Source organism: Salmo trutta, chromosome 4 (assembly GCF_901001165.1).
Source record: "Salmo trutta chromosome 4, fSalTru1.1, whole genome shotgun sequence".
In the NCBI taxonomy this organism is placed as follows: Eukaryota; Metazoa; Chordata; class Actinopteri; order Salmoniformes; family Salmonidae; genus Salmo; species Salmo trutta.
This window is the reverse complement of record NC_042960.1, coordinates 53,636,850-53,664,471: the sequence shown is the minus strand read 5'-3', so window position 1 is coordinate 53,664,471 and position 27,622 is coordinate 53,636,850. Positions and strand designations below refer to the sequence as shown.

Below are 27,622 nucleotides of genomic sequence, written 5' to 3'. Positions count from 1 at the left end.
CCATACTATACTACTGCACACTGATCCAGCATGCTTGTGTGTGTGTGTGTGTGTGTGTGTGTGTGTGTGTGTGTGTGTGTGTGTGTGTGTGTGTGTGTGTGTGTAGGCTTTTGTTTCACACTCCTTCCCCCCCGCTCTCTTTTGCCTGACTGGCCGCTGAACAGGGAGGCAATTGCTGCAGTGGAGAACAGTGGAGTAAGACTTCCCTTCTCTCACTCCCTCCCTCTACTTATCCGTCTCTCTCACTCCCTCCCTCTACTTATCCGTCTCTCTCACTCCCTCCCTCTACTTATCCGTCTCTCTCACTCCCTCCCTCTACTTATCCTTCTCTCTCACTCCCTCCCTCTACTTATCCATCTCTCACTCCCTCCCTCCCTCCCTCCCTCTACTTATCCGTCTCTCTCACTCCCTCCCTCTACTTATCCGTCTCTCTCACTCCCTCCCTCTACTTATCCGTCTCTCTCACTCCCTCCCTCCCTCCCTCCCTCTACTTATCCGTCTCTCTCACTCCCTCCCTCTACTTATCCGTCTCTCTCACTCCCTCCCTCTACTTATCCGTCTCTCTCACTCCCTCCCTCTACTTATCCTTCTCTCTCACTCCCTCCCTCTACTTATCCGTCTCTCTCACTCCCTCCCTCTACTTATCCGTCTCTCTCACTCCCTCCCTCTACTTATCCTTCTCTCTCACTCCCTCCCTCTACTTATCCATCTCTCACTCCCTCCCTCTACTTATCCGTCTCTCTCACTCCCTCCCTCTACTTATCTGTCTCTCTCACTCCCTCCCTCTACTTATCCGTCTCTCTCACTCCCTCCCTCTACTTATCTGTCTCTCTCACTCCCTCCCTCTACTTATCCGTCTCTCTCACTCCCTCCCTCTACTTATCCGTCTTTCTCACTCCCTCCCTCTACTTATCCGTCTCTCTCACTCCCTCCCTCTACTTATCCGTCTCTCTCACTCCCTCCCTCTACTTATCCTTCTCTCTCACTCCCTCCCTCTACTTATCCTTCTCTCTCACTCCCTCCCTCTACTTATCCGTCTCTCTCACTCCCTCCCTCTACTTATCCGTCTCTCTCACTCCCTCCCTCTACTTATCCGTCTCTCTCACTCCCTCCCTCTACTTATCCGTCTCTCTCACTCCCTCCCTCTACTTATCCGTCTCTCTCACTCCCTCCCTCTACTTATCCGTCTCTCTCACTCCCTCCCTCTACTTATCCGTCTCTCTCACTCCCTCCCTCTACTTATCCTTCTCTCTCACTCCCTCCCTCTACTTATCCGTCTCTCTCACTCCCTCCCTCTACTTATCCGTCTCTCCCTCTTCCTCCCTCTACTTATCCGTCTCTCTCACTCCCTCCCTCTACTTATCTGTCTCTCCCTCTTCCTCCCTCTCTGCCCTATCTCTCCCAGTCCCTCTCTTTCTCAGTCATTCCCTCATATCTGCCTCTTCTCTCTCTCCCTCTCCCCCCTCTCTGTCACACACGCTCATGGCTAACAGGACCAACAGAAGACCGTACAACAGCCAGCGCCGCAAAAACACACACTAGGCAAAAACCTACACGCTGGGCAAAAAACCCACACGCTGGGCAAAAAAACCCACACGCTGGGCAAAAAACCCACACGCTGGGCAAAAAACCCACACGCTGGACAAAAAACCCACACGCTGGACAAAAAACCCACACGCTGGACAAAAACCCACACACTGGACAAAAACCCACACACTGGACAAAAACCCACACACTGGACAAAAACCCACACACTGGACAAAAACCCACACACCGGGCAAAAACTGGAAACCATATTTGCAGTAGCTTCATGACATTTGATCAACAAGAGTATATTTTCAGGATACAGTATGTTTAAATGACGGCGTGTGTGTAGTCAGATAGGGTGCGCGCCCCCATCATCAGGTGACCTCCCTAGCTTCCCAGACAGCCATCAGACAGCAGTGATGACAGGAGGAATTAGCAGAGTAGAGAACAACCTCCCTCCCATCCCAACCTCCCTCCCAACCCAACCTCCCTCCCTCCCATCCCAACCTCCCTCCCATCCCAACCTCCCTCCCAACCCAACCCAACCTCCCATCCCAACCTCCCTCCCATCCCAACCTCCCTCCCATCCCAACCTCCCTCCCAACCCAACCCAACCTCCCTCCCATCCCAACCTCCCTCCCATCCCAACCTCCCTCCCATCCCAACCTCCCTCCCATCCCAACCTCCCTCCCATCCCAACCTCCCTGTCCCTGGCCAGCCAGACCTAGTCTACTGCAAGCGAGCGAGAGATCTTACTTGAAAGAAGCCCGGGGGCATGGGTCCACCAGGCATGCCATCGTTGGGGGGCATGTTACCCATCACCGGACTAGGGGCAGCAGCTGCACTCTGCAAAACACAAAGTAAACACACACACACTTAGTACTCTGAAACAAACACGCACACACAAGTCATTCACACTCACTACTCAGAACAACACATATCTTATACATTATACTACACACAAAGGCATTTAAATAAATCTGGCCCTTCACCACAGTAGAGTCTGATGTAGCCTAGTCTCCACTGCTTGGGGTTTTATTCAACATGACGAAAGACATGGATTGTTCCGGGTGGTTTTGGCGTTTTCAGACAGACAGAAGAAATCGGTGGAGAGTAAGGCGTAACATCATCTGTTACGTGAACGTCTGGCTCAGATTGCTTCTTCTTCGCTGCATTCAGACCATATTAAAAAGACAAGCATCTGTCTTTCTTTATGAATTTATAAACATTTATGCTGAGTAGAAATACCAAATAAATGGAATATGTTGTGTGTGTGTGTGTGTGTGTGTGTGTGTGTGTGTGTGTGTGTGTGTGGCTAGCTATGGTGAAATCTCTCCTAAGCAGTTAAATGGGGGTTGGAGCCCCCTCCCCCAAGGTATGTAAGGCAGTGGCTGAGTCTGTTCACCAGGCAGCACCCAGTGAAGGGGATTACACAGCTGCCCTCCCCTCATGTAACCAGACCCCCCCAGCCATCACAGTGCAAACAGCCCCTCCATCCCTGACCCGCTCGGCCCAGACACTCACTAACGGGCCCTGGGGCCACAGGGCAGGCCGTGTGTGCGTGCAACACACACACTCACTCACTAAGCGGATAAAAAAAGCTTGATGTGATTGTAAGATAATGGTAGTGAGAAGGTATTTTCATTACATATAGTTGAACCAGTTGCCAGGGAACAGAGGCTATGCACTTACTGCTGTATTCAGTAGACAAAGAAAATATAGTGACTGCATAAGTGGTGGATTATAAATGTCTATAAATATAGCTTCAAACCTGCCCTATCTGGGCGAGGACCAACTGCTGACCATTTAGTTACCTCTCAACGACTTCTAGTGCACACTATGTATGGGAGGCAGCAGTGTGAATGCTTGGTCATGGAGAGGGGGAGAGGGGGAGAGGGGGAGAGGGGGAGGAGAGAGGGGAGAGGGGGAGAGGAAAGAGTGTGACTAAGGGAGGGATGTGAAGATAGGAGTGAGGGGAGAGAAAAGAAGAGTGGGAGAGGAGAGAGAGGAGAGTGAGGGGGAGAACAGAATGAATGGAGAGAGGGCAGAGGGGAGGGGAGTGAGTGATGAGAAATGGTTAACTGGGTTTGTCAGCATGTACAGTATTTAGTCAATGGCAGCGGTTTGTCCAGTACAGTGGAGCCGCCATGTTGCCTGATTGGAAATGGAACCCAAGGCCACACTACTACCACCATGTTAACGCTAGAAAGCCATCAGAAACACACAGCAGCCCTCAGCATGTTAAACATGTACGACTGAGCGAGGGCTGAGCCAGTGGAAGACTAATGGAGAGACGGACTGGACTAAACAAAAACAGGTATAATGGAGGCACATAGGAATAAAGAATTTTCACTGGTGACCCCAAATAAACTACTGGTAGTTGTATGTCCAGTCAGTTGAGGATACTGTGGACAGAGGATATTCACACACAGAGGCAGACAGTGGTGAGTCTGTCTGAGCAGAGAGAATTACAGGCGGGCTCATCTGCATAATCTGCAGTGTGATCAGAGGCATTCTGGGTAGCTGTGCTGACTTCAGGCGGCCAGTTGGTCAGTAGAAGCTGACATGGACTGCTCAGGGTAGGGAGGAGGAGAGAGGAAGAGGGGAGGGGGTGAGGAGGAGAGGAGGGGTACATGTTTGTGAAGCACACAGCCAGTCAGCCAGCCAGTCAGCCAGCCAGCCAGCGATGTTCCACTGCACTCCCAGGTAAAGCAGCAAAAGGCCCGTTCTCCTTGTTGCCATGACAACACCAACCTCAGCTCTCGCTCTCCAGTGCCCATTAAAACCCTCAGGCCGTCAATCATCAGCCTGGCCAGGGAGCAAGAGAGAGCGAGAGAGAGAGCGAGAGAGCGAGAGAGCGAGAGCGCGAGAGCGCGAGAGAGCGAGAGAGAGAGAGAGAGAGAGAGAGCGCACGAGAGAGAGAGAGAGAGTGAGAAAGAGAGAGCGCAAGAGAGAGCACGATGTAGTTTAAAGGAGCCTGTGGCTTTTGATAGCTGGTCTGTTAGCCACCTCTATCTCTCCCTCTCTCAAACACACAAACGGATACACAAAATCCCCACAGTATTGAACCCTTTACACACCATTGTCTCTGCTCCTTCTCTCTCCTATATTTATGCAGCAGCAGCACTGTGCCCTGCTTACACTCCCATCCCTCCCTCCTAGCCATCAATAATAAAGTTTAGGATGTTTTCTTCCAGTGGGTCTGTATATCTCCTAAGGAACACACAACCAACCCAAACCCACTGATTGTTCTGTGAGCACTCTAAAGTAATTAGCTACTGCTTTTTTAATTCTCAGTATCACTTGCTGCCTAGCTGGACATGAGGCAGTGAGTGAGCGCTGCAATCTGCCCCATTGATCTGGACATCGGTTCCAGGGGGGTAATGGATCCAGCCTTATCTGCTCTGAGACAAGCAGGGCAACACTGATCACCTGCTGGCTGGCCACAACACACACAGACCGCCAGACTCCTGCAGACACACTGCTCTGTACATACCCAGGAGTGGATTTAGCCACTCTGCTAAGCCTACAATATCCACCAATGCTATGGCTTTTCTATTTCTGCTACTGGAACAATATGAACATCAGAGCTGGAGATGGACAGCAGACTGGAGTTAATTCATGGTAAGACGAAGTAGTCCTGGTTGCTGAGGTTTATGGGGGATGGGAGGATCCAGAAAGAAATACATCTGGAGCTGATGAGCAGGTGGGAGAGGCTCCAAACAGGTTGGAATCAATTCATTTTGGAAAGAGGGTGCTGTGTGTGTGTGTGTGTGTGTGTACATAGTCATACACTCAGCCAGTGGCGGGACTGTAGTAGTCAGTAGATCAGAGTGGAGCTGGCAGACAGACTGCTTGGCCATGCATCTGCCTGGGACTGGGACTGGGGCTGGAAAGCCTCAGTCGATCTCCATGACAAACCACTGCATTCATGGCCACACGACTGCTGCCTGTCATCACCGCTCCTCCCTCTCCTCCTACTCTCCTCCTCTCCTCAGACCCAGCTTGAACTGCTCCAATAACTCTGTCACTGCAGTCAGCTCTATAAAGATTAGCTGGAGAGGCTGGAATGCGTAATCAGGGCTGCTGGCTTACAGATGTGCCTTTTAATCAATTGGAGAGAGAGCAGCGTGGCGCAGGAGTCTGACTCCAAACATGGCTACATGGGAAAGCCCTCCATGACAAGTGGAGAGAGGAGGCCGGCTCGGCACAGCGCTTGCTTTCCTCCCACTGCTCCGGCAGCTGTTGTGTCAATCAGGTAAATTAATTATCAGTAAACAAATCTGCCAGGGAGGGAAGAAGGAACCCCCTTGCCGCCCTGATCTACCACCCTGACCAAGCCAATCCCCAGACCCCTCCCAACCACACACACCTCTGCCTCGGCAGCATCCCACATCAGGGCCCCTGGAGCCTCTGACAGCCCTGTGAGATGTCAGCCCAGGAGGAGGCCTCTTGGCTGGGGGACTGTCTCCACTCAACACCCATCTTGCCCCAGACCCCCTGCTTTGGCTCCTGCTGCTTAGCAATCTCCCCATCACAGGCACACGGATGCAGATATAATACCTGGCTGACACTTGTGCTGAGAGCAGACCAACACATACAATAACCATCAGTGTGTCAGCATGCATCTGTCAGTGTCTGGCTAATGTACGCACAATAGTGGAAGAGCCTAACTAGCAGTTAGTTATACATAAGGTGGTAGTGTTTGTGTGTGTGTGTGTGTGTTCTTGATAGGGTTCATGTGTGACGGACTTTCTGGGGATGTGTGTGTGCCCCCATTACAGGTGTAAAAACAACAAACACACCTCCATGCGTTGGCGTTTAGAGAGCAAGGAGCAGCTACTTGTCTGTCTGTCTGTCTGTCTGTCTGTCTGTCTGTCTGTCTGTCTGCCTGCCTGCCTGCCTGCCTGCCTGCCTGCCTGCCTGCCTGCCTGCCTGCCTGCCTGCCTGCCTGCCTGCCTGCCTGCCTGCCTGCCTGCCGGGGTTAAATTACAACTAAGTGAAACTGACCCAAACCGCGTGAGCGGGATGCAACATCAGTCCGGACGCCCAGGGCTGTGGAGGCCTTTATTGGCCACGTCAGATGTTAATGACCAGTGGTGAGGACCCCCTTCCACTGGTCCCCCCCCCCCCCCCCGCTGGCCCTGCTCTTTAATTACTGAGAGGAGAGGACACTGACCCCCTTCCACTGGTCCCCCCCCCCCCCGCTGGCCCTGCTCTTTAAATACTGAGAGGAGAGGACACTGACCCCCTTCCACTGGTCCCCCCCCCCCCCCCCCGCTGGCCCTGCTCTTTAATTACTGAGAGGAGAGGACACTGACCCCCTTCCACTGGTCCCCCCCCCCGCTGGCCCTGCTCTTTAAATACTGAGAGGAGAGGACACTGACCCCCTTCCACTGGTCCCCCCCCCCCCCCCCCCGCTGGCCCTGCTCTTTAATTACTGAGAGGAGAGGACACTGACCCCCTTCCACTGGTCCCCCCCCCCCCCCCCCCGCTGGCCCTGCTCTTTAATTACTGAGAGGAGAGGACACTGACCCCCTTCCACTGGTCGTCCCCCCCCCCGCTGGCCCTGCTCTTTCATTACTGAGAGGAGAGGACACTGACCCCCTTCCACTGGTCGTCCCCCCCCCGCTGGCCCTGCTCTTTAATTACTGAGAGGAGAGGACACTGACCCCCTTCCACTGGTCCCCCCCCCCCGCTGGCCCTGCTCTTTAATTACTGAGAGGAGAGGACACTGACCCCCTTCCACTGGTCCCCCCCCCCCCCCGCTGGCCCTGCTCTTTAATTACTGAGAGGAGAGGACACTGACCCCCTTCCACTGGTCGTCCCCCCCCCGCTGGCCCTGCTCTTTAATTACTGAGAGGAGAGGACACTGACCCCCTTCCACTGGTCCCCCCCCCCCCTGCTGGCCCTGCTCTTTAATTACTGAGAGGAGAGGACACTGACCCCCTTCCACTGGTCCCCCCCCCCCTGCTGGCCCTGCTCTTTAATTACTGAGAGGAGAGGACACTGAACCCTGCCCACATACACACAGCTACAAAACATCACATTTAGGAGCACCAGAAAATAATGTTTTAAATCAAACCCTATATTGGCCCTTTATGTATTCTAGCTACTTCTGAAGCACACTGTAAATACATTTGTTGATACTAAATTATACAAATACCTGTTATTGAAATTACAAAGTCATTTGTTGAATATTAGGTTCTACATTGTGTAAAAGCACTATTTTCCTATTGAGATGCATTACATAGAAAATTGTACACTGTCTCTTTAAGAACATTGTGAGTGAGGACATGCAAGAGATCAGTGAATCATTTATTGCTATGATCATTGATCTACTGAAGAAGCTATCCATTTTCCTTCCTTTCTGTGTCCCCAAATGTTCAATATAGCCTACTAGTAAAGTTACCAGGTTGATAGCTAGCTAGCTAACAACCTAGCTAGCTAGCTAGCTAACAACTTAGCTAGCTAGCAAAATATTTAGGACCATATGCAACCAAAATGTTCACACTTTAGCCCTGCACACACACACACACCCCCCACCCCTCGTAGTGTGAACGGTGAGCACCCCTCCTCCTCTGCCTGTGACCTTTCCCTCCCTCATTAGGTCAGTGTCAGCCACTAGAGAAAGGCGCCATGATGGAGCTTAAACGATTTAAATGAAATGAAATCAATTTTTATTTGTCACATGCTTCGTAAACAACAGGTGTAGACCAGTGAAATGCTTACTTACGGGCCCTTCCCAAAAATGCAGCTCCAGTCTAAACAAGGACAAGGCACCTCTCCTGACTGCCACTGGCCACACACACGGCTAATTAGGGAATAGGGCGGCTGGCGCTAGAGGACTCCACTGTATGTGTAATATACAGGAGCACAGAGTGTGATGTTGATCTCCGCCTCTCCAAATCCTTTACAACTGCTTCACATACTGTAGGTGTCACCACTGCTCTGCTCTGACAGAGACCATATATACTGTATTGACTGAGTCAGACAGACAGATCCTGGGGATTTCTCCAAGTACGGGAGAGTACAAATCAAAATATGCGATACGGAGCATGGAGGGCATTTCTCAAATGCGTACTCTGTTTGCATGCTTCAAAATATGTACATCGATGCAAGCTTCAATGGAAAGTATGCAAAGAAATGTTACGCAACCGCATAAAAAAATGACAACATTTCTTGAAAGCAATGCCGGACATTATTTGAGCTGAAGCGAGAGAAAATACACTCAGACTTCGGAATGAATGTTGCCTATTCACATCTCATATGTTGCCCGACTACAATATTTTTCATTGACACATTAATAAATACATGCCATGTTAATTTTGGCATGTTCACCTGCCTACAATACCCACTGTGGTGTGCATAGATCGCAAGCCCATAGTACATCAATAGGGCTAAATGGCTAGCTACTACTGTTCGTTAGCCAGATAATTCTTCATGGCTATCTACAGTGCCTTGCAAAAGTATTCACCCCCTTAGCATTTTTTCTATTTTGTTGCATTACGACCTGTAATTTAAATGGATTTTTATTTGGATTTCATGTAATGGACATACACAAAATAGTCCAAATTGATGAAGTGAAATAAAAAAAATGACTTGTTAAAAAAACAAAATTATGTAAAACTGAAAAGTGGTGGGTGCATATGTATTCACCCCCTTTGCTATGAAGCCCGTAAATAAGATCTAGTGGAACCAATTACCTTCAGAAGTCACATAATTAGTTAAATAAATCCACATGTGTGCAATCTAAGTGTCACATGATCTGTCACATGATCTCAGAATACAGTTGAAGTCGGAAGTTTACATACGCTTAGGTTGGAGTCATTAAAACTCATTTTTCAACCACTCCACAAATTTCTTGTTAACAAACTATAGTTTTGTCAAGTCGGTTGACATCTACTTTGTGCAAGACACAATTATTCCAACAATTATTTACAGACATATTATTTCACTTATAATTCACTGTATCACAATTCTAGTGGGTCAGAAGTTTACATACACTGCCTGTGCCTTTAAACAGCTTGGAAAATTCCAGAAAATGATGGCTTTCATGGATTTATGAAGCCTCTGATAGGCTAATTGACACCATTTGAGTCAATTGGAGGTGTACCTGTGGATGTGTTTCAAGGCCTACCTTCAAACTCAGTGCCTCTTTGCTTGACATCATGGGAAAATCAAAAGAAATCAGCCAAGACCTCAGAATTATTTTTGGTAGACCTCCACAAGTCTGGTTCATGCTTGGGAGCAATTTCCAAACGCCTGAAGGTACTATGTTCATCTGTACACACAATAGTACGCAAGTATAAACACCATGGGACCACGCAGCCGTCATACCGCTCAGGAAAGAGACGTGTTCTGTCTCCTAGAGATGAACGTACTTTGGTGAGAAAAGTGCAAATCAATCCCAGAACAACAGCAAAGGACCTTGTGAAGATGCTGGAGGAAACAGGTACAAAAGTATCTATATCCACAGTTAAACAAGTCCTATATCGACATAACCTGAAAGGTCGCTCAGCAAGGAAGAAGCCACTGCTCCAAAACCGGCATAAAAAAGCCAGACTACGGTTTGCAACTGCACATGGGGACAAAGATCGTACTTTTTGGAGAAATGTCCTCTGGTCTGATGAAACAAAAATAAAACTGCTTGGCCATAATGACCATCATTATGTTTGGAGGAAAAAGGGGGAGGCTTGCAAGCCGAAGAACGCCATCCCAAACGTGAAGCACGGGGGTGGCAGCATCATGTTGTGGGGGTGCTTTGCTGCAGGAGGAACTGGTGCACTTGACAAAATAGATGGCATCATGAGGCAGGGAAATTATGTGGATATATTGAAGCAACATCTCAAGACATCAGTCAGGAAGTTAAAGCTTGGTCGCAAATGGGTCTTCCAAATGGACAATGACCCCAAGCATACTTCCAAAGTTGTGGTAAAATGGCTTAAGGACAACAAAGTCAAGGTATTGGAGTGGCCATCACAAAGCCCTGACCTCAATCCTATAGAAAATTTGTGGGCAGAACTGAAAAGGCGTGTGCGAGCAAGGAGGCCTACAAACCTGACTCAGTTACACCAGCTCTGTCAGGAGGAATGGGCCAAAATTCACCCAACGTATTGTAGGAAACTTGTGGAAGGCTACCCGAAACGTTTGACTCAAGTTAAACAATTTAAAGGCAATGCTACCAAATACTTATTGAGTGTATTTAAACTTCTGACCCACTGGGAATGTGATGAAAGAAATAAAAGCTGAAATAAATCCTTCTCTCTACTATTATTCTGGCATTTCACATTCTTAAAATAAAATGTTGATCCTAACTGACCTAAGACAGGGAATTTTTACTAGGATTAAATGTCAGGAGAGAGGGCCGCCCACCAAAACTCACAGACCAGGCAAGGAGGGCATTTATCAGAGAGGCAACAAAGAGACCAAAGATAACCCTGAAGGAGCTGCAAAGCTCCACAGCGGAGATTGGAGTATCTGTCCATAGGACCACTTTAACCGGTACACTCCACAGAGCTGGGCTTTATGGAAGAGTGGCCAGAAAAAAGCCATTGATTAAAGAAAAAAATAAGCAAATGCGTTTGGTGTTCGCCAAAAGGCATTTGGGAGACTCCCCAAACATATGGAAGAAGGTACTCTGGTCAGATGAGACTAAAATTGAGCTTTTTGGCCATCAAGGAAAACGCTATGTCTGACACAAACCCAACACCTCTCATCACCCCAAGAATACCATCCCCACAGTGAAGCATGGTGGTGACAGCATCATGCTGTGGGGATGTTTTTCCATCGGCAGGGACTGGGAAACTGGTCAGAATTGAAGGAATGATGGATGGTGCTAAATACAGGGAAATTCTTGAGGGAAACCTGTTGTTTCAGTCTTCCAGAGATGAGACTGGGATGGAGGTTCACCTTCCAGCAGGACAATGACCCTAAGCATACAGCTAAAGCAACACTCAAGTGGTTTAAGGGTAAACATTTAAATGTCTTGGAATGGCCTAGTCAAAGCCTGGACCTCAATCCAACTGAGAATCTGTGGTATGACTTAAAGATTGCTGTACACCAGCAGAACCCATCCAACTTGAAGGAGCTGGAGCAGATGTGCCAAGCTTATAGAGACATACCCCAAGAGACTTGCAGCTGTAATTGCTGCAAAAGGTGTCTCTACAAAGTATTGACTTTCGGGGGGGGGGGGGGGGGGGGTGAATAGTTATGCACGCCCAAGTTGGGTTTTTTTTGTGTTATTTCTTGTTTGTTTCACAATAAAAATATTTAGCATCTTCAAAGTGGTAGGCCAAAAATCAATTTTAATTCCAGGTTGTAAGGCCAGAAAATAGGAAAAATGTCAAGGGGGTGAATACTTTCGCAAGCCACTGTAGCTAGCTACCCATGAAGAATAGACATCTACCTCACATAACATTAGTTTTAGGTCATTTTTGCCTGTTTAACTAGCTGGCTAGCTAGATTATTATGATTCATATATAGCTAGCTGATAATTATGTCGTAAAATGTTTTCTTTGTGAATATCTTGTTTCGTTTCTATTGTTGTAATTGTCCTGGCTGGAAGAAGGTTCAGTGAATGGGGAGATGCAGCATTAGGTAATACCGTAGGGGGAGTGCGAGTGTTTCTCTAAAGTAATGTTTTATGCATTTTTCACACAAGAATGTACTCAAGAGAACGTCCTCTGAGAATGCACTTGGAGCATGAGCGTGTGGAGCACAGTAGTATGCATATTGAGAAACACTCCTTGTCTTTTTCACTCATGAGTTAACTTCAGTCAATGGTAGTATATGGCTGGAATAGTAAGTGTATGTTTTTTCTAAAAGGTTATTTTGAGAATGAGGCATGAAGCAATTCGAACCCTAGAAACAATTAAACTAACAATATAAACACCAAACCCATCAAGTCCAGCACCTTGGCATTGACTACTACACACACAGACCTCAGATAGGGTAGCCAGAGTGAACTGTATAAACCCTGTCTGCCAATGAGATGTCCAATGAGATGTCTACAGAAATCATCACGGCAGTTCTGATGCACCGTTTCCTACCTGCAGGCTGCCTGATCAAAGGGCTCATTTTGTAGGCCTCAGACAGACTTCCTCTCTCTCCAACACTTAAAGGGCCAGCGCAGTTCCTAACCGGGATCCCAGTACCCCAACTTGGCCAGAAGGTTTGTATAATATAATATACTTTATGGGCAAGACCTCCTTTGGGACTTATTAAAAATGAAGAGTTTCTGGCAGTCTGGTTACCAAAATCCACCCTCTCCCTTTTTCCTCTCTCACTATCCCTGCACAACTGGATTTGCAGAGTTGCGAAAGTGGAGGATGGAGGGAGGTGAGGTAAGCTTAGACAGGGAGAAAGAGGGGGAAAAATTAAGAGAAAGAAAGAGCAGGGAAGTTAGAGAGAGGTGCAAACATTCCAGAATGCCAAAGGCAATATGGTTGGACCTGGGCTAGGTGGCACCAAATCGTCCCACCTACTCAACAGCCAGTTGAATCCTGTGGCGCGATTTTCAAATAGCTTAGAAATGCTATTACTTCAATTTCTCAAACATATGACTATTTTACAGCTATTTAAAGACAAGACTCTCGTTAATCTAACCACACTGTCCGATTTCAAAAAGGCTTTACAACGAAAGCAAAACATTAGATTATGTCAGCAGAGTACCCAGCCAGAAATAATCAGACACCCATTTTTCAAGCTGGCATATAATGTCACAAAAACCCAGAAGACAGCTAAATGCAGCACTAACCTTTGATGATCTTCATCAGATGACACACCTAGGACATTATGTTATACAATACATGCATGTTTTGTTCAATCAAGTTCATATTTATATCAAAAAACAGCTTTTTACATTAGCATGTGACGTTCAGAACTAGCATACCCCCCGCAAACTTCCGGGGAATTTACTAACAATTTACTAAATTACTCACGATAAACGTTCACAAAAAGCATAACAATTATTTTAAGAATTATAGATACAGAACTCCTCTATGCACTCGATATGTCCGATTTTAAAATAGCTTTTTGGTGAAAGCACATTTTGCAATATTCTAAGTACATAGCCCAGCCATCACGGGCTAGCTATTTAGACACCCAGGAAGTTTAGCCTTCACCAAAATCAGATTTACTATAACAAAAATGTTATTACCTTTCCTGTTCTTCGTCAGAATGCACTCCCAGGATTTCTACTTCAATAACAAATGTTGGTTTGGTCCCAAATAATCCATCGTTATATCCAAACAGCGGCGTTTTGTTCGTGCGTTCTAGACACTAACCGAAATGGTAAATCAGGGTTGCGCGCATGGCGCATTTCGTGACAAATAAATTCTAAATATTCCATTACCGTACTTCGAAGCATGTCAACCGCTGTTTAAAATCAATTTTTATGCAATTTATCTCGTAGAAAAGCGATAATATTCCGACCGGGAATCTGCGTTTCGGTAAATAGAGGGAAAAACAGAAAGGCGGGGGCGGCCAGTGCACGAGCCTAAGCCCTTTGTCCTCTGATAGACCACTTAGCAAAAGCGCTCGTGTGTTTCAGCCAGGGCTTTGAATTACGTCATTCAGGTTTTTCCCGGGCTCTGAGAGCCCATTGGAGCCGTAGGAAGTGTCACGTAACAGCAGAGATCCTTTGTAATAGATAGAGATGACAAAGAAAGCCAATAAATGGTCAGACAGGCCACTTCCTGTAAAGGAATCTCTCAGGTTTTTGCCTGCCATATGAGTTCTGTTATACTCACAGACACCATTCAAACAGTTTTAGAAACTTTAGGGTGTTTTCTATCCATATCTAATAAGTATATGCATATTCTAGTTACTGGGTAGGAGTGGTAACCAGATTAAATTGGGTACGTTTTTTATCCGGCGGTGTAAATACAAAAACCTGAGAAAAATCTAACCAGGAAGTGAGAATTCTGGTGCTTGTAGTCCTTTCAAGTCATTGCCTATCGAACACACAGTGACTTAGGGTTCATTTTCCACTTCCTAAGGCTTCCACTAGATGTCAACAGTCTTTAGAAAGTTGTTTGAGGCTTCTATGATGAACAAAGAGTGAACAAGAAGGTGGGGAAGTTGGTGACCCAGGGAAGGACATCAGTTCATTGGTGCGCATTCACGTGAGAGGTAGCTGTGTTCCAAAATGTTTTTCAAGACAATGGAATCGTCCGGTTGGAATATTATTGAAGTTCTAAGTGATAAAGGCCCAAAAGATTGATGCTATACAACGTTTGACATGTTTGAACGAACGTAAATATAATTTTTTTTACTTTTCGTCGTGACATTTTCCGCGCGCTTCCTACACTTGGGGTAGCTAACTGAACGCGCTAACAACAAGGAGCTATTTGGACATAAATTATGGACTTTATCGAACAAAGCAACATTTATTGTGGACCTGGGATGCCTGGAAGTGCCTTCTGATGAAGATAAGTTAGGTAAGTGAATATTTCTAATGCTATTTATGATTTTAGATGACTCCAAAATGGCGGGTATCTGTATTGCCTAGTGTATTTTTCTGAGCGCAGTACTCAGATTATTGCAAAGTGTGCTTTCCTCGTGAAGCTTTTTTGAAATCTGTCACAGCGTTTGCATAAAGGAGATGTTCATCTATAATTCTTTGAATAACAGTTTCATATTTTATCAACGTTTATGGTGAGTATTTTTGTAAATTGTTCTGCTGATTCACTGGCAGTATTGGAGGCAAAATATTTTCTGAACGTCAAGCGCCAATGTAAAATGGGGTTTATGGATATAAATATGAACTTGATCGAACAAAAAATGCATTTATTGTGTAACATGTTGTCCTAGGAGTGTCATCTGATGAAGATCGTCAAAGGTTAGGGCATAATTTTAGCGGGTTTTCTGGTTTTTGTGACGCCTGTCCTTGCTAGGAAAATGGCTGTGTGCTTTTTCTTGTGTTGGAACTGTCCTAACATAATCTAACTTTATGCTTTCGCCATTAAGCCTTTTTGAAATCGTACAATGTGGTTACATTAAGGAGACGTGTACCTTTAAAATGGTGTAAAATAGTCCTTTGTTTGAGAATTATTATTACATTTTGTGGTTTTGAATTTGGCGCTCTGATTTTTCACTGGCTGTTGAATAGTGTGAACCGTGGGTGGGACCCGAGAGAGGTTAAAACAGTCCAAGTCAGCCCAGTCTGATCCAGTTCCAGTTTAGCCAACCTATTTCAGATAGGGAGCATTACGGGCCTGGCTGGCAGGAAGGGCATTCTCAGGGGAGCAGGCGTCTGCTCCAAATCCAGAGGGCGCAGGGGGCGATTGCCAACCTTTCACTCAGGAGCACCACTGCCCCCATCTCCCCTCTGACCCTCCCCAACAGAGGCACCAGTCCTTTGTTGACTAACCCTCAGCTCATACACCTAATGGTATACCTAGTGATGACTGTGTGACTACTTGGGGAACCACTGGCTGTTGTTGACCATCTCATGTCAGTGTTGCTGTGACAACAGCTTCTGGAAACATTTTGGTAAGTACATAATACTAGGGATGCACTGTAGTGTCTTCCACGGCTACTCTAACAAAGTGATTTTCAAAGAAACACAAAAAAGCATAGGTAGGAATTTTCTTGCGCTCACCCACGATGCACATACATTTCAGAAAGCCATTGTCGAATATGATCCAAGTGAAAATCAACTAGTAGGTTTATAAACATATATTTTTTTCAAGGACAAAGGGAGCTAGAGGGAACAGGAATCAGACGAGGAATTCACAGGCGATGAGAAAAAGGCAAATGTGGGACCTCCTAATAAAGAGCAGCTGTCTTTTCAGCATACCGAGACAAAGGTTTCCCCCTGTACGCCCCACGCACACAGACCTCCCGCTCCACTCCTCTCCAGGTCTCTGTGCTGTTTCTCAGGTCACAGTCAGTAACCTAGTGGCCATCAGGACCCAGGAGCACAGCAGAGCACAGCACCCCAAGCTCCTGCAAGAGAGAAGGGGGAGGATGAGAGGGGGAAGGAGATGGGGAGGGAGACAGCCACCACATTCCCAAGACAATGGAGGGTCTGTGGAGCTGCCTGGACCTTTGAGGGGCCTGGGGCAGAAAGAAAGAAAGAGTGGCAGAGAGAAAGAATGAGGGAGGAGAGTGAGAAAAGGAAAGGTAGAAGAGAGAGAGAGAGAGAAAGAGGGGGTAAACAGAGTAGAATGAGAGAGAGAGAGAGAGAGAGAGAGAGAGAGAGACCATAAAGAGAATGACAGCAGGAGAGTGTGGACACAGGGGAGGAGGTGTAAGAGTGAGTGAGGGTTGGCACGGCTGTAGTATGGAACTGATAAGGATAAAATGGGATGAAAGAGCAGGGTAAAAAAAAGGAGGGAGCTAGTTTTCAAGAATACAGGGTAGGAGAGCTGAGGAACAGAACAGCTCTCTCGCGTCGCCTGCCTGCCTGCCTGCGCAGCCATTACAGAACTCTGAGAATACAAATTGTTCTGTGCGCCGCACCACCAAGCATACACACATGGTCATTTAAAATCCCTTTGTCATTAGCTGTCACTGAGGACTACATGAGTAAAAGGCAGGAGTTATTTGTGAGTGGCACTCCCATAAATCACGTCTCTGTCCATCCACCCTGGCCCGCGTCCCTTGGAGCACAGGGGAGAGACAAGTGACTGGCAGCAGAACCACGTTCCCTAGCAGAGTTCACTGGGCTGGCGGTGGGGCAGGCAGGCAGGCAAACACACACACAGGTCAAACAACCAGCACCCTGACACTTCCTGGGTTCCAACTGCCATTTGGGCACTATCTGGTAAATATTTACCTACCAAGATGATCGTAAAGAGGGAGAGGGGATATGAGAGGAGAAGAGAGGAGAGGAGAGAGAGGGCAGTGGTAAGATTTCCAGAGAGCACCTCTTAACATGCGTGTGCATGATCATGGGCCAACTTGCACCAGATTCACCATAAATAAATACATCTTAATAGAAAAATGTCTCACCCAGCATAAAGTACACCACTATCATGCTCCCTCAGAGAGAGAGAGACAGAGAGAGAGACCCCCCCCCATTACTTTTGTTGTGAGAGGGGCTCCAGTAGCTGGCCAAGAAGCCCAGTAGACTCCTCAGCGGAGGGGATTCATAGGAGTGAAACATGCTTATGGTTTACTCCTGTTTGGTTTGTTCTGAGCGGTTTCCTCAGTATTTTACCCCCTCTAACAGCACCCCTCCTCCCAGCCAGCCACTCTCCCATCCGACCCCTGGGCCTTACCTCCCCAACCCCACAGGCTGTCCTGTAGCAGTGCTGCGACCCCCTCTCTGTGCCTCCTTTTCAACTTCTGGTTTTGATTTGGTAGCAACCGCCCTTTGACCCTCTCTCTGTGACACAGTACATTGCTGCCTACTGGAAAGGGATACTGAAACGCATTTTCAGGCACAGCTAGAGACGTTTACTCCTTCTAGGGTGTATGGATACACACCAACAAACAGGCAAAGACATGAGCCCACACAGACACAGATCAACACAAGGGACCATATTCATAGCCACATGCTCCCCCTCCTCAATTATTAGTCTAAATATGTCAGTGATCACAGAGAGGCAGACCGCCCTGATCTCACACTCTCTCCCTCCTCCTCCTGCCTCTCGTTGCCTCTCCCTCCAGTCCCTTACTCTCCTCTCCTTCGCTCTCCCCCTCACTCTCCTCTCATCTCTCTTGCTCTCTTTTCTCCCTCTTTCATACAGAGTTTTCATTAGCTATGTTCACTTAGAGCTGAGGCGGCAGCCTGCCAAACTCCACATAAACACGGTGCACTGCATTTCACAGCCATTCCGCAGGTAATGCAAACACGGAAAAGATTTCAGCCACATCAACAGTCCACTGTATCTCAGTCAGAAACATTGCCTCTGTGCTTTGAATTTAATCTTGCAAGATCAATTAAGAAAGTTTCATGAACAGGTGTTCATGAAATTTAAGAAAAGTGGATCTTCCAGGGTTCTCTGGATCAAATGCAATAAACTGAAATGGAAACAATCGTAATGATATTAATTCAGGAGGAATGCACACATTTTAGGGCTGCAAAAGTTTGTTTAGAACCAGAGTCAGTCCTTGGTTTCTGGCCTCACGTCACATCAGAACCATGGTGGTATTTCAGAAGTCAAGGCTTCCATTTTTTCTTCATCAATGAACGCAAGATCTTTCAGCCCAAACTCACAGCTAGCCACAGAATTGGCAGGTGCAGCACATACAACCAGGGTTACACAAACCTAGAAAAAACATCACCCAGAACGTTGGGTCTTTAACTTTGAAAGGGAGAGACAGTGGGACCCCAGTAATCCAGCGAGTTTAGATCTGATCCAAGATGCTTCTCCAGATAAGGGTGTGTAAGAGGGATGGGGAGGAGGGACTCAGAGGGCTGATCTGAGGAGACTAGAGCAGGCCATTCACAAGCTACTGTTGTTGAAACGCACATAGGCCAACTAATGCTATGGAGACATCGCTTGTTTTACAGTCAGCAGGGGTCAGTTAGTGAACAAACACACACGGAGGCGCGCGCACACACACACGCAGAGAGAGAGATAACTGCATGCGCTAGAAGGCACTTTGAGAGTACCATCTTACAGTACATTGAAACTGATGTATGATTCATATACTAGGCCTATATAAAATAACATATCACAGCTTCTAAAATGACACCACAAGTCTCTTGGCTTCAGTCTGGCCAAGAATAGACATGGCCACTAGGACCTAGGGGAGATCCCTTATGGACACGCCCCCACACCCTTTAACACATAGTGCCCAGACTGCCTCCTTCTCTCTCTCTTTATGCTAATTCTGCATGTGAACATGAGCAGGTCGCAGAGTCCCTGGAGGAGAAATGGGGTCGTCTGCCTCCACTCTCCTACCCCCCCACCCCCACCCCACCACCAACCCCCAGCCAATAGAGTCTGGGTGTCAGGCAGCTCACAGAAGCCGTTGTCATGGTGACAGCTCCTGTCTGTGCTCTGTCCCTCAGGCATCTCAGATCGAGAAAGCATCGTGTTTACGATAGAGAGGAAGAGAGAGAGAGAGAGAGAGAGGAGAAAGAGAGAGGCAGAGAAAGAGGGAGAGAGAGGGAGCGCAGAGGAGCGAGAATCTGTGCGTGCTGGACAGAGGAGAGAAAGAAAGAAAAAGGAGGGGTTAGAGATGAGGGCAGAGAGAGGGAGAGAAAAACAGAGCTAGAGAAAGATGTGAGGGACAGAGAGAGGAAGGAGGGGGGATGAAACTGTCCTTCTTTGACCAGCTATTGTTCTGCTGATCTGGGGTTTGGGAGGGCGGTGTGTGGGCCGGGTGGGGCAGGCCTCCCCGCTGGGGGGCTCACATGGCCTGCAGACACCCAGGCATCTCACACCCCTATTCCTGGCACCTCAACCCAATCTCTGACCTTTCCTCAACTCCAGCAGACAGACCAGGCTGACCCAGTCACAGGACCAGTCCCACTTTTATTCCTACTCTCTCCTTCTATCCCTCAGGGTCGCACATGGACCCCCTGCACATTTGCTCTGGATCATGTAACAAGCACTAAACACCCGGCACCTGGTGTCGCCTAAAATAAGGTCGCCAGCCGCTGATCCGTGGCGTGACGACGACAGGCTGCTCAGTGGGGCTGTGTCAATGCCAGGGCCAGGGCCTGAGCCAGGGCTCCATCAGGAAGAGTCCTCACCCACAGCCAGATACCACAGAACATCATCCCAGACACGCACAGTACCAGGGAGAGGGACACACATGGCACTATCACATGGCAGCAACATCATATCCTAACCATGCCATAGCCATCATAGAACATACTAGCCAAGCCAGATATGAGCTAATAGCCGCTTGGCCATCTCCTGGTTGCCTATTATTGTAAAGAATGAAATGCACAGAGAATCTCACTGCCGATAGACTGCCGATAGGTACTTATCACAGTTGGAGGCCGTTCCTTCTCTTGCTAGAACTAAAGCGGTTCCTGCTGTGTGCCGACCCAGTAGCAACAAACCTGCCCTTTCTATTTGTAGAATGGCAATGCTCGTCAGTGGCCAACAACATGACTTTGAGCCAATCAGAGAGCATGAACCCCCACGTGGGGGAGCCAACAGGAGTGATAACAAAAATAAAAGAACATTTCATTTTCACCTTACATTCTTATTTATCCAACCCAACTATCACACGTGCATAGCATACAGAACCTGTTTTGAGTGGGATTTCTCCTGCAGATCCTCAGCTGGTTGCTGCTGGAGCAAAACGGGGCTTTTATAAGCTCAACAATTGAAAATGCAATCGCATGTTAAAAACAGTTATGTGCACTATTAAAAAAGAGCTTCTACTTGTAATTGAAGCTTGCCTCCCACTCACTCAGGCAACAGGCTATCAGCGCGTCACCCACCACTTTACAATGTAAGCTGGAAGCAGTATGCATTTTGAAAACATACTTAACGAATGAAATTTTATTTTCGTGTCAAATCGCCAATTGGCAACCCATCCCTTATGGGATTAATTGACACATTAACAAACATTACAATAATTCACTATGGTAATTAAATGATCATTCTTCTTCCAGCGTACTCTGCATTGTTCATCACATAAAGAGTGAAAAAAATACAATACATCAATACATAATAGTCAATAAGGTTATCCAAACAATAATTACATACCTATCCTTAATTGTTTGAAACCTTAATGTTTTATTTCATATTATGAGGAATGTCTTACCTTGCTTCAAAGTAGCCTATAGGGAAAATGTCACCATGGAAACGTGGAGGCATATCTTTCATAAAGACTTTATAGGCGATGTGTGACTTCGGGGAAGCTAACAATTTATCCAAACATTTCTACTGTTCTGTGTACCAGTTATTGTTTTCAAAATGCGCATTTTCATGGAACAGTTTCATTTCAATAATAACGTTTTTGTTTCTCAAAAGCTTTGTCACATGGTTAATCATAAAAATATGAATTAAAATGATAAAAAAAATCTAAAAAGTTAAGTCAACTAATGTGAAATCCCCAGCCTCTACCATAGACACATTGATACACCATGATCCAATGTCGGCTAAAGAAATTAGCGCATGGAACTCATAGCGTATAGGCCAATGCAGCAGTAGGCCTATAACTTCCATTGCTCTTTCACAGTAAGGATTGCCAATTATCGAGGGGGAGATTATTGTAAAGATTTTTCAAAATAGCTTACTCTGACGCACTATATTTTGAATATATTATCATTCGCAATGGATGTTCAAAAAACACTTTCCTACATTTCCCGCACAGCAGGCTAGGTACTTCTATGCGTGCTCAGGCGTGTGCAATCCCTCAACATTATCAGAACTCCCTCAACATTATCAAAACCACACACCTGCTCATTGATCACATGGAGCACTCCAAACAAAAGACGATGAAAATATTTACAAATCTTCTAAATGCTGGTTATGAAATAAACCAAAACATGATTCTCACAAGTGTAGCAATATGCAAACAAAATGTTTCCACTCCAAGAATGAGAACAGTAAACTACTAATTATTAATACATGCAGTAGCCCTTTCCTGCAGTCAATGACCAAAAGCGCCCTCTTTGCCCTCATGGGAGGATTGTTATTTTTTTAAATAATTAATGCTTTTTGGGGGGGACAAAAATCAGGTGTTTATGTCAAACGGTTTTGATATACTGTATTTCAGTCTTCTGTGATGTACAGTGGCAAGAAAATGTATGTGAACCCTTTGTAAATACCTGGATTTCTGCATAAATTGGTCATAAAATTTGATCTGATCATCTAAGTCACAACAATAGACAAACACCGTCTGCTTAAACTAATAACACACAAACAATGATACGTTTTCATGTCTTTATTGAACACACCGTATAAACATTCACAATGCAGGTTGGGAAAGTGTGTGATCCCTTGGATTTGATAACTGGTTGACCCTCCTTTAGCAGCAATAACCTCAACCAAACATTTTCTGTACATGCGGATCAGACCTGCACAACGGTCAGGAGGAATTTTGGACCATTTGTCTTCACAAAACGGTTTCAGTTCAGCAATATCCTTCGGATGTCTGGTATGAACTGCTCTCGAGGTCATGCCACAGCATCTCAATCGGGTTGAGGTCAGGACTCTGACTGGGCCACTCCAGAAGGCGTATTTTCTTCTGTTAAAGAAATTCTGTTGTTGATTTACTTTTGTTGCATCACCCAACTTCTGTTGAGCTTCAATTGGCGGACAGATAGCCTTACATTCTCCTGCAAAATGTCTTGCTAAACTTGGGAATTCATTTTTTCATCGATGATCGCAAGCTGTCCAGGCCCTGAGGCAGCAAAGCATCTCTCAACCATGATGCTCACTCCACCATACTTTACAGTTGGGATGAGGTTTTGATGTTGGTGGTGCTGTGCCTTTTTTTCCTCCACATACAATTTAAGTCGGAAGTTTACATACACCTTAGCCAAATACATTTAAACTCAGTTTTTCACAATTCCTAACATTTAGTCCTAGTAAAACTTCCCTGTCTTAGGTCAGTTAGGATCACAACTTTATTTTAAGAATGTGAAATGTCAGATCAATAGTAGAGAGAATTATTTATTTCAGCTTTTATTTCTTCCATCACATTCCCAGTGGGTCAGAAGTGTACATACACTCAATTAGTATTTGGTAGCATTGCCTTTAAATTGTTTAACTTGGGTCAAACGTTTCGGGTAGCCTTCCACAAGCTTCCCACAATAAGTTGCGTACATTTTGGCCCATTCCTCCTGACAGAGCTGGTGTAACTGAGTCAGGTTTGTAGGCCTCCTTGCTTGCACACGCTTTTTCAGTTCTGCCCACAAATTTTCTATAGGATTGAGGTCAGGGCTTTGTGATGGCCACTCCAATACCTTGACTTTGTTGTCCTTAAGCCATTTTGCCACAACTTTGTAAGTATGCTTGGGGTCATTGTCCATTTGGAAGACCCATTTGCGACCAAGATTTAACTGATGTCTTGAGATGTTGCTTCAATATATCCACATAAATTTTCCATCCTCATGATGCCATCTATTTTGTGAAGTGCACCTGTCCCTCCTGCAGCAAAGCACCCCCACAACTTGATGCTGCCACCCCCGTGCTTCACGTTTGGGATGCTGTTCTTCGGCTTGCAAGCCTCCCCCTTTTTCCTCCAAACATAACGATGGTCATTATGGGCAAACAGTTCTATTTTTGTTTCATCAGACCAGAGGACATTTCTCCAAAAAGTACAATCTTTGTCCCCACGTGCAGTTGCAAACCGTAGTCTGGCTTTTTTAATGGCGGCTTCCTTGCTGAGCGGCCTTTCAGGTTATGTCGACATAGGACCGTTTTACTGTGGATATGTGGAGGTCTACAATCTTTTTTCTGAGGTCTTGGCTGATTTCTTTGGATTTTCCCATGATGTCAAGCAAAGAGGCACTGAGTTTGAAGGTAGGCCTTGAAATACATCCACAGGTACACCTCCAGTTGACTCATATGATGTCAATTAGCCTATCAGAAGCTTCTAAAGCCATGACATCATTTTCGGGAATTTTCCAAGCTGTTAAAAGGCACAGTCAACTTAGTGTATGAAAACTTCTGACCCACTGGAATTGTGATACAGTGAATTATAAGTGAAATAATCTGTCGGTAAACAATGGTTGGAAAAATTATTTGTGTCATGCACAAAGTACATGTCCTAACTGACTTGCCATAACTGTAGTTTGTTTACAAGAATTTTGTGGAGTGGTTGAAAAATTAGTTTTAATGACTCCAACCTAAGTGTATGTAAACTTCCGACTTCAACTGTTTATTGATTGCAATTACTCCCAAATGAGGAAGCGTTCATGTGCAAAGGATTAGCATTTCAATGAATATAATTATAGTAGTAATGTGTGTAGTGAACCCTCTGTTATTTCCCGCCTTTTCAATCCACACCCACTTTCCTTTGTCCAGCAAGCCGTCATTATGGCTTTGCCCACTAGGGAACCTCCCCTATCATTTCCTTGTAACCGTAACTGTTGTTTGTTTATGCATTTCTGTGATTATTTAGTTAGTTAGTAAATAAGACAATTGGTGTTTGTATGATTCATAGTAAAGGGTGGGTTCGTGCAGATAACCAACAATTTACGATGTTTGGAGTGAGACTAACGTGAGGTAAAGAATAATTAATTAAAAGACTAATTGATCAGATATTCAAATATCTGAAGAGTTATATTAGGAAAATTATAACTTTATAATCTGAAGATTTTCCTTGGTGCCCCGACTTCCTAGTTAATTACATTTACATGATTAGTTTAATCATGTAATAATAATAATAATAATAACAGAGAATTGATTTGATTTGATAAAATAACAGTCTTCACTTTAATGATGCCAAAGACACGACACCAGTGTGTGTGTGTGTGTGTGTGTGTGTGTGTGTGTGTGTGTGTGTGTGTGTGTGTGTGCACGTGCGTGTGTAGGCTGCCTGGCCCTCCCCTGCAAAGCATAGGCGTGACTCAGAAATTAATGAGAGGTTTTTAATTGGAGAAGAATGGATTCACTTTTCAATGCTAGTTAAGGATACTTTTGGTTACAACCGCTGGTGCTAGCTAGTGAATATGCTAACATTAGCAAGCTAGCTAACCATTTGGCTATGGGCTGGCACGATCAGTATGGGATTATGAAGAGTGAATTAAATTGTATATCGTACCATCAAAAGCTTTATACAAAATAGCAACATTAGTGCAGCTAGCTAGCTAACATTGAAATCTAGACCATAAACTAAGCAACACAGAGACATGCATTACCAAACAACGCTACTGCCACCTTCTGGATTGGAGTATTTTAACAAGGCTGAGTGGCTGACAACTTCAAGGTCTTTGCTGTGTGAACACAAAAGAGATTGACTGCCGAAGTACTTTCAGCAGGCAAACGTTAACAATCCTACCGGTGTGTCTGAGTTATAAGCTATGGTAATGGTGATATTATTGGACAGGTAACAGGGAACAAAGCTCCAACATGCAGTCAAAGTAGGGAACTACATTACCAAAGATTCACACTGCTTGTTAATCATCCACTGCTACAGTATCACTGCCATCGTCAAGGATATGCCTCTTTCCTTGGCAAGGCTTATCCGAGGCGTTAATTGTAAGGTAAACTATTGGAGAGGCACATTACCCCCACAGGAACCCCTTCTGAAGTTGGAGGTTAGCTAAGCTCCTTTTCATAAAATCAGGACAGAACTGGACAAGTACCAGTTGGAAGCTAATCCCGTTTGGCGACCGGACTCCTCCCCTGAAACAGCATAGCGGGGTGCCACTGATGAAAGAGGGAGTGATACGAAGCACATGAAAGGCTGGAGAGGCTGGGGCGCAGCTGCGTTTAGCCAGCATTGTGTTGTGCCACTGTACAATATGCTAGTTAAATCATTAAAATGGTACAATATGGTTCAAGTCATTTTGTTATTTGGAGAAGGGCAGCCATCCAACACGTACCTGGATACGAGGCTCTGTTGTAAATGTTAAAAGCCACCTGATGCAGCTATTAAGACAGACCTCTGTCTACAGGAACACATGTGCTACTACTGCGGTGGTTGTTACCAACTAAACCTCGGTTCACATCAACATAATCATTTATAAAAGTAACAATTAAAAGTGGAATTAGAATGACTCTGACAAGACAGAAAAATGTGATATTGACGTATAAAAATCTATTTGTTTATCCATCTGTTTTCATATCTACTTTGATATGCTGTGTTTAATTATCGGTGTTGTAATATCTGAGCAACGTACAACCACAGACGTAAGACAACTTGATAACAGATGGATCCAGATTAATGGCAAAGTAGCATTAATATTCCATCTCTTAACCCCCCACCCAACACTCCCCTAGCTGTCATCTGCCTGCCTGCCACCCACCCTCCATGGGCCACCCACCCTCCCACTGTATGTGTGTGAGTGTGTGCGTACGTGCGTGCCTGCGCGTGTTGCGGCTTCGCCTGGCCCAAACAGGAACAACACTCCAAACAAAGCCCTTCCCCTCATGCAGCTCTGCAGCCTCAAGGAAAAATAGAGAGAAATCCCTTGGTGGGACGGCCAGATTAAACTGCCACTGTAATCGGCTTGGCTTTCACCTTCTTGTCCTCAACCGAAGAGAGCGGGAGAGAGGGCTGGAGGGAAAGAGGGACGGAGGGAGAGAGGGACGGAGGGCGAACGAGAGCGAGAGAAAGATGGAGGTGGAGAGAGAGAAGAGGTGGAGAAAGGGGAGAGGAAGAGAGAAAGAGAGGGAGGGAAGAGGAATAGTGAGATGGAGAGGAGAGGGAGGTAAATGACAATAAGGGCACAGAGAAAAACAGAAGAACAATCTTTTCACTCAGGGCAGAATTTGAAGAGCTTAAAAATTCTGAATGCTGTAAAAGACATGAAGGGAGTGTAGAAAAGAGACAGCAAGAGGAACGCTGGAAACGGAGGGTAAGTATGTAACAGTTGCAGACCATGTAATAATATCCATCGCAGCACTGAAACCTGATGTGGGCCCTTAACAAGGATTGTCTATTCATATAGCTAATTGCACAATATACACTGTAACCAGTGCCACTCAATAAACATATAGTCTAGACAATCTCAATAAACATAGTCTAGATAATCTCAATAAACATAGTTTGGACGAAGATGATTTATTTAATGAGTCCGACGGAAAGGATATACTGATTTGTCAAGGCCCAAATCCCTATCATCAGCGTGAAGAAAAGACAGAGAAAAAGGGGGAGGAGGGCAGGGTGCCTTGTAAGAACTCACTGACGAGTAGGTAAATCACCACCACCCTCCATATTATTGGCCAACGTGCAATCATTGGAAAACAACCTGGACGATCTACGATTAAGAGTACCCTACCAACGGCACATTAAAAACGAATATCTTATGTTTCACCAAGACGTGGCTGAACGACGACACAGATAATATAGAGCTGGCTGACTTCTCCGTGCATTGGCAGGTCAGTGCAGCTACGTCTGGTAAGACGAGAGAGGGGGTCTATTTGTCAATAACTGCTGGTGCGCAATGTCTAATATTAAAGAATTCTCGAGGTATTGCTCGCCTGAGGTAGAATACCTCATGTTAAACTGTAGACCACACCATCTGTTCATTGACTTTAATTTTTCTTTTTTACCT

General features: G+C 45.8%; 1 protein-coding gene across 3 annotated transcripts in view; it reads right to left on the bottom strand.

Moving 5' to 3' along the window:
- The window catches only part of LOC115192615 (single-stranded DNA-binding protein 3), a 120,810-nt gene that overhangs the window by 22,939 nt on the left and 70,249 nt on the right, over nucleotides 1-27,622 (bottom strand). For 2 of the 3 annotated variants that reach the window (XM_029751328.1, XM_029751330.1), the window contains exon 5: nucleotides 2,284-2,373. In XM_029751328.1, the coding sequence (XP_029607188.1) occupies nucleotides 2,284-2,373 (90 nt within the window). Of the gene's footprint in view, nucleotides 1-2,283; nucleotides 2,374-16,330; nucleotides 16,480-27,622 lie in introns of all 3 variants that reach the window. The other variant, XM_029751331.1, reaches the window with a different exon arrangement.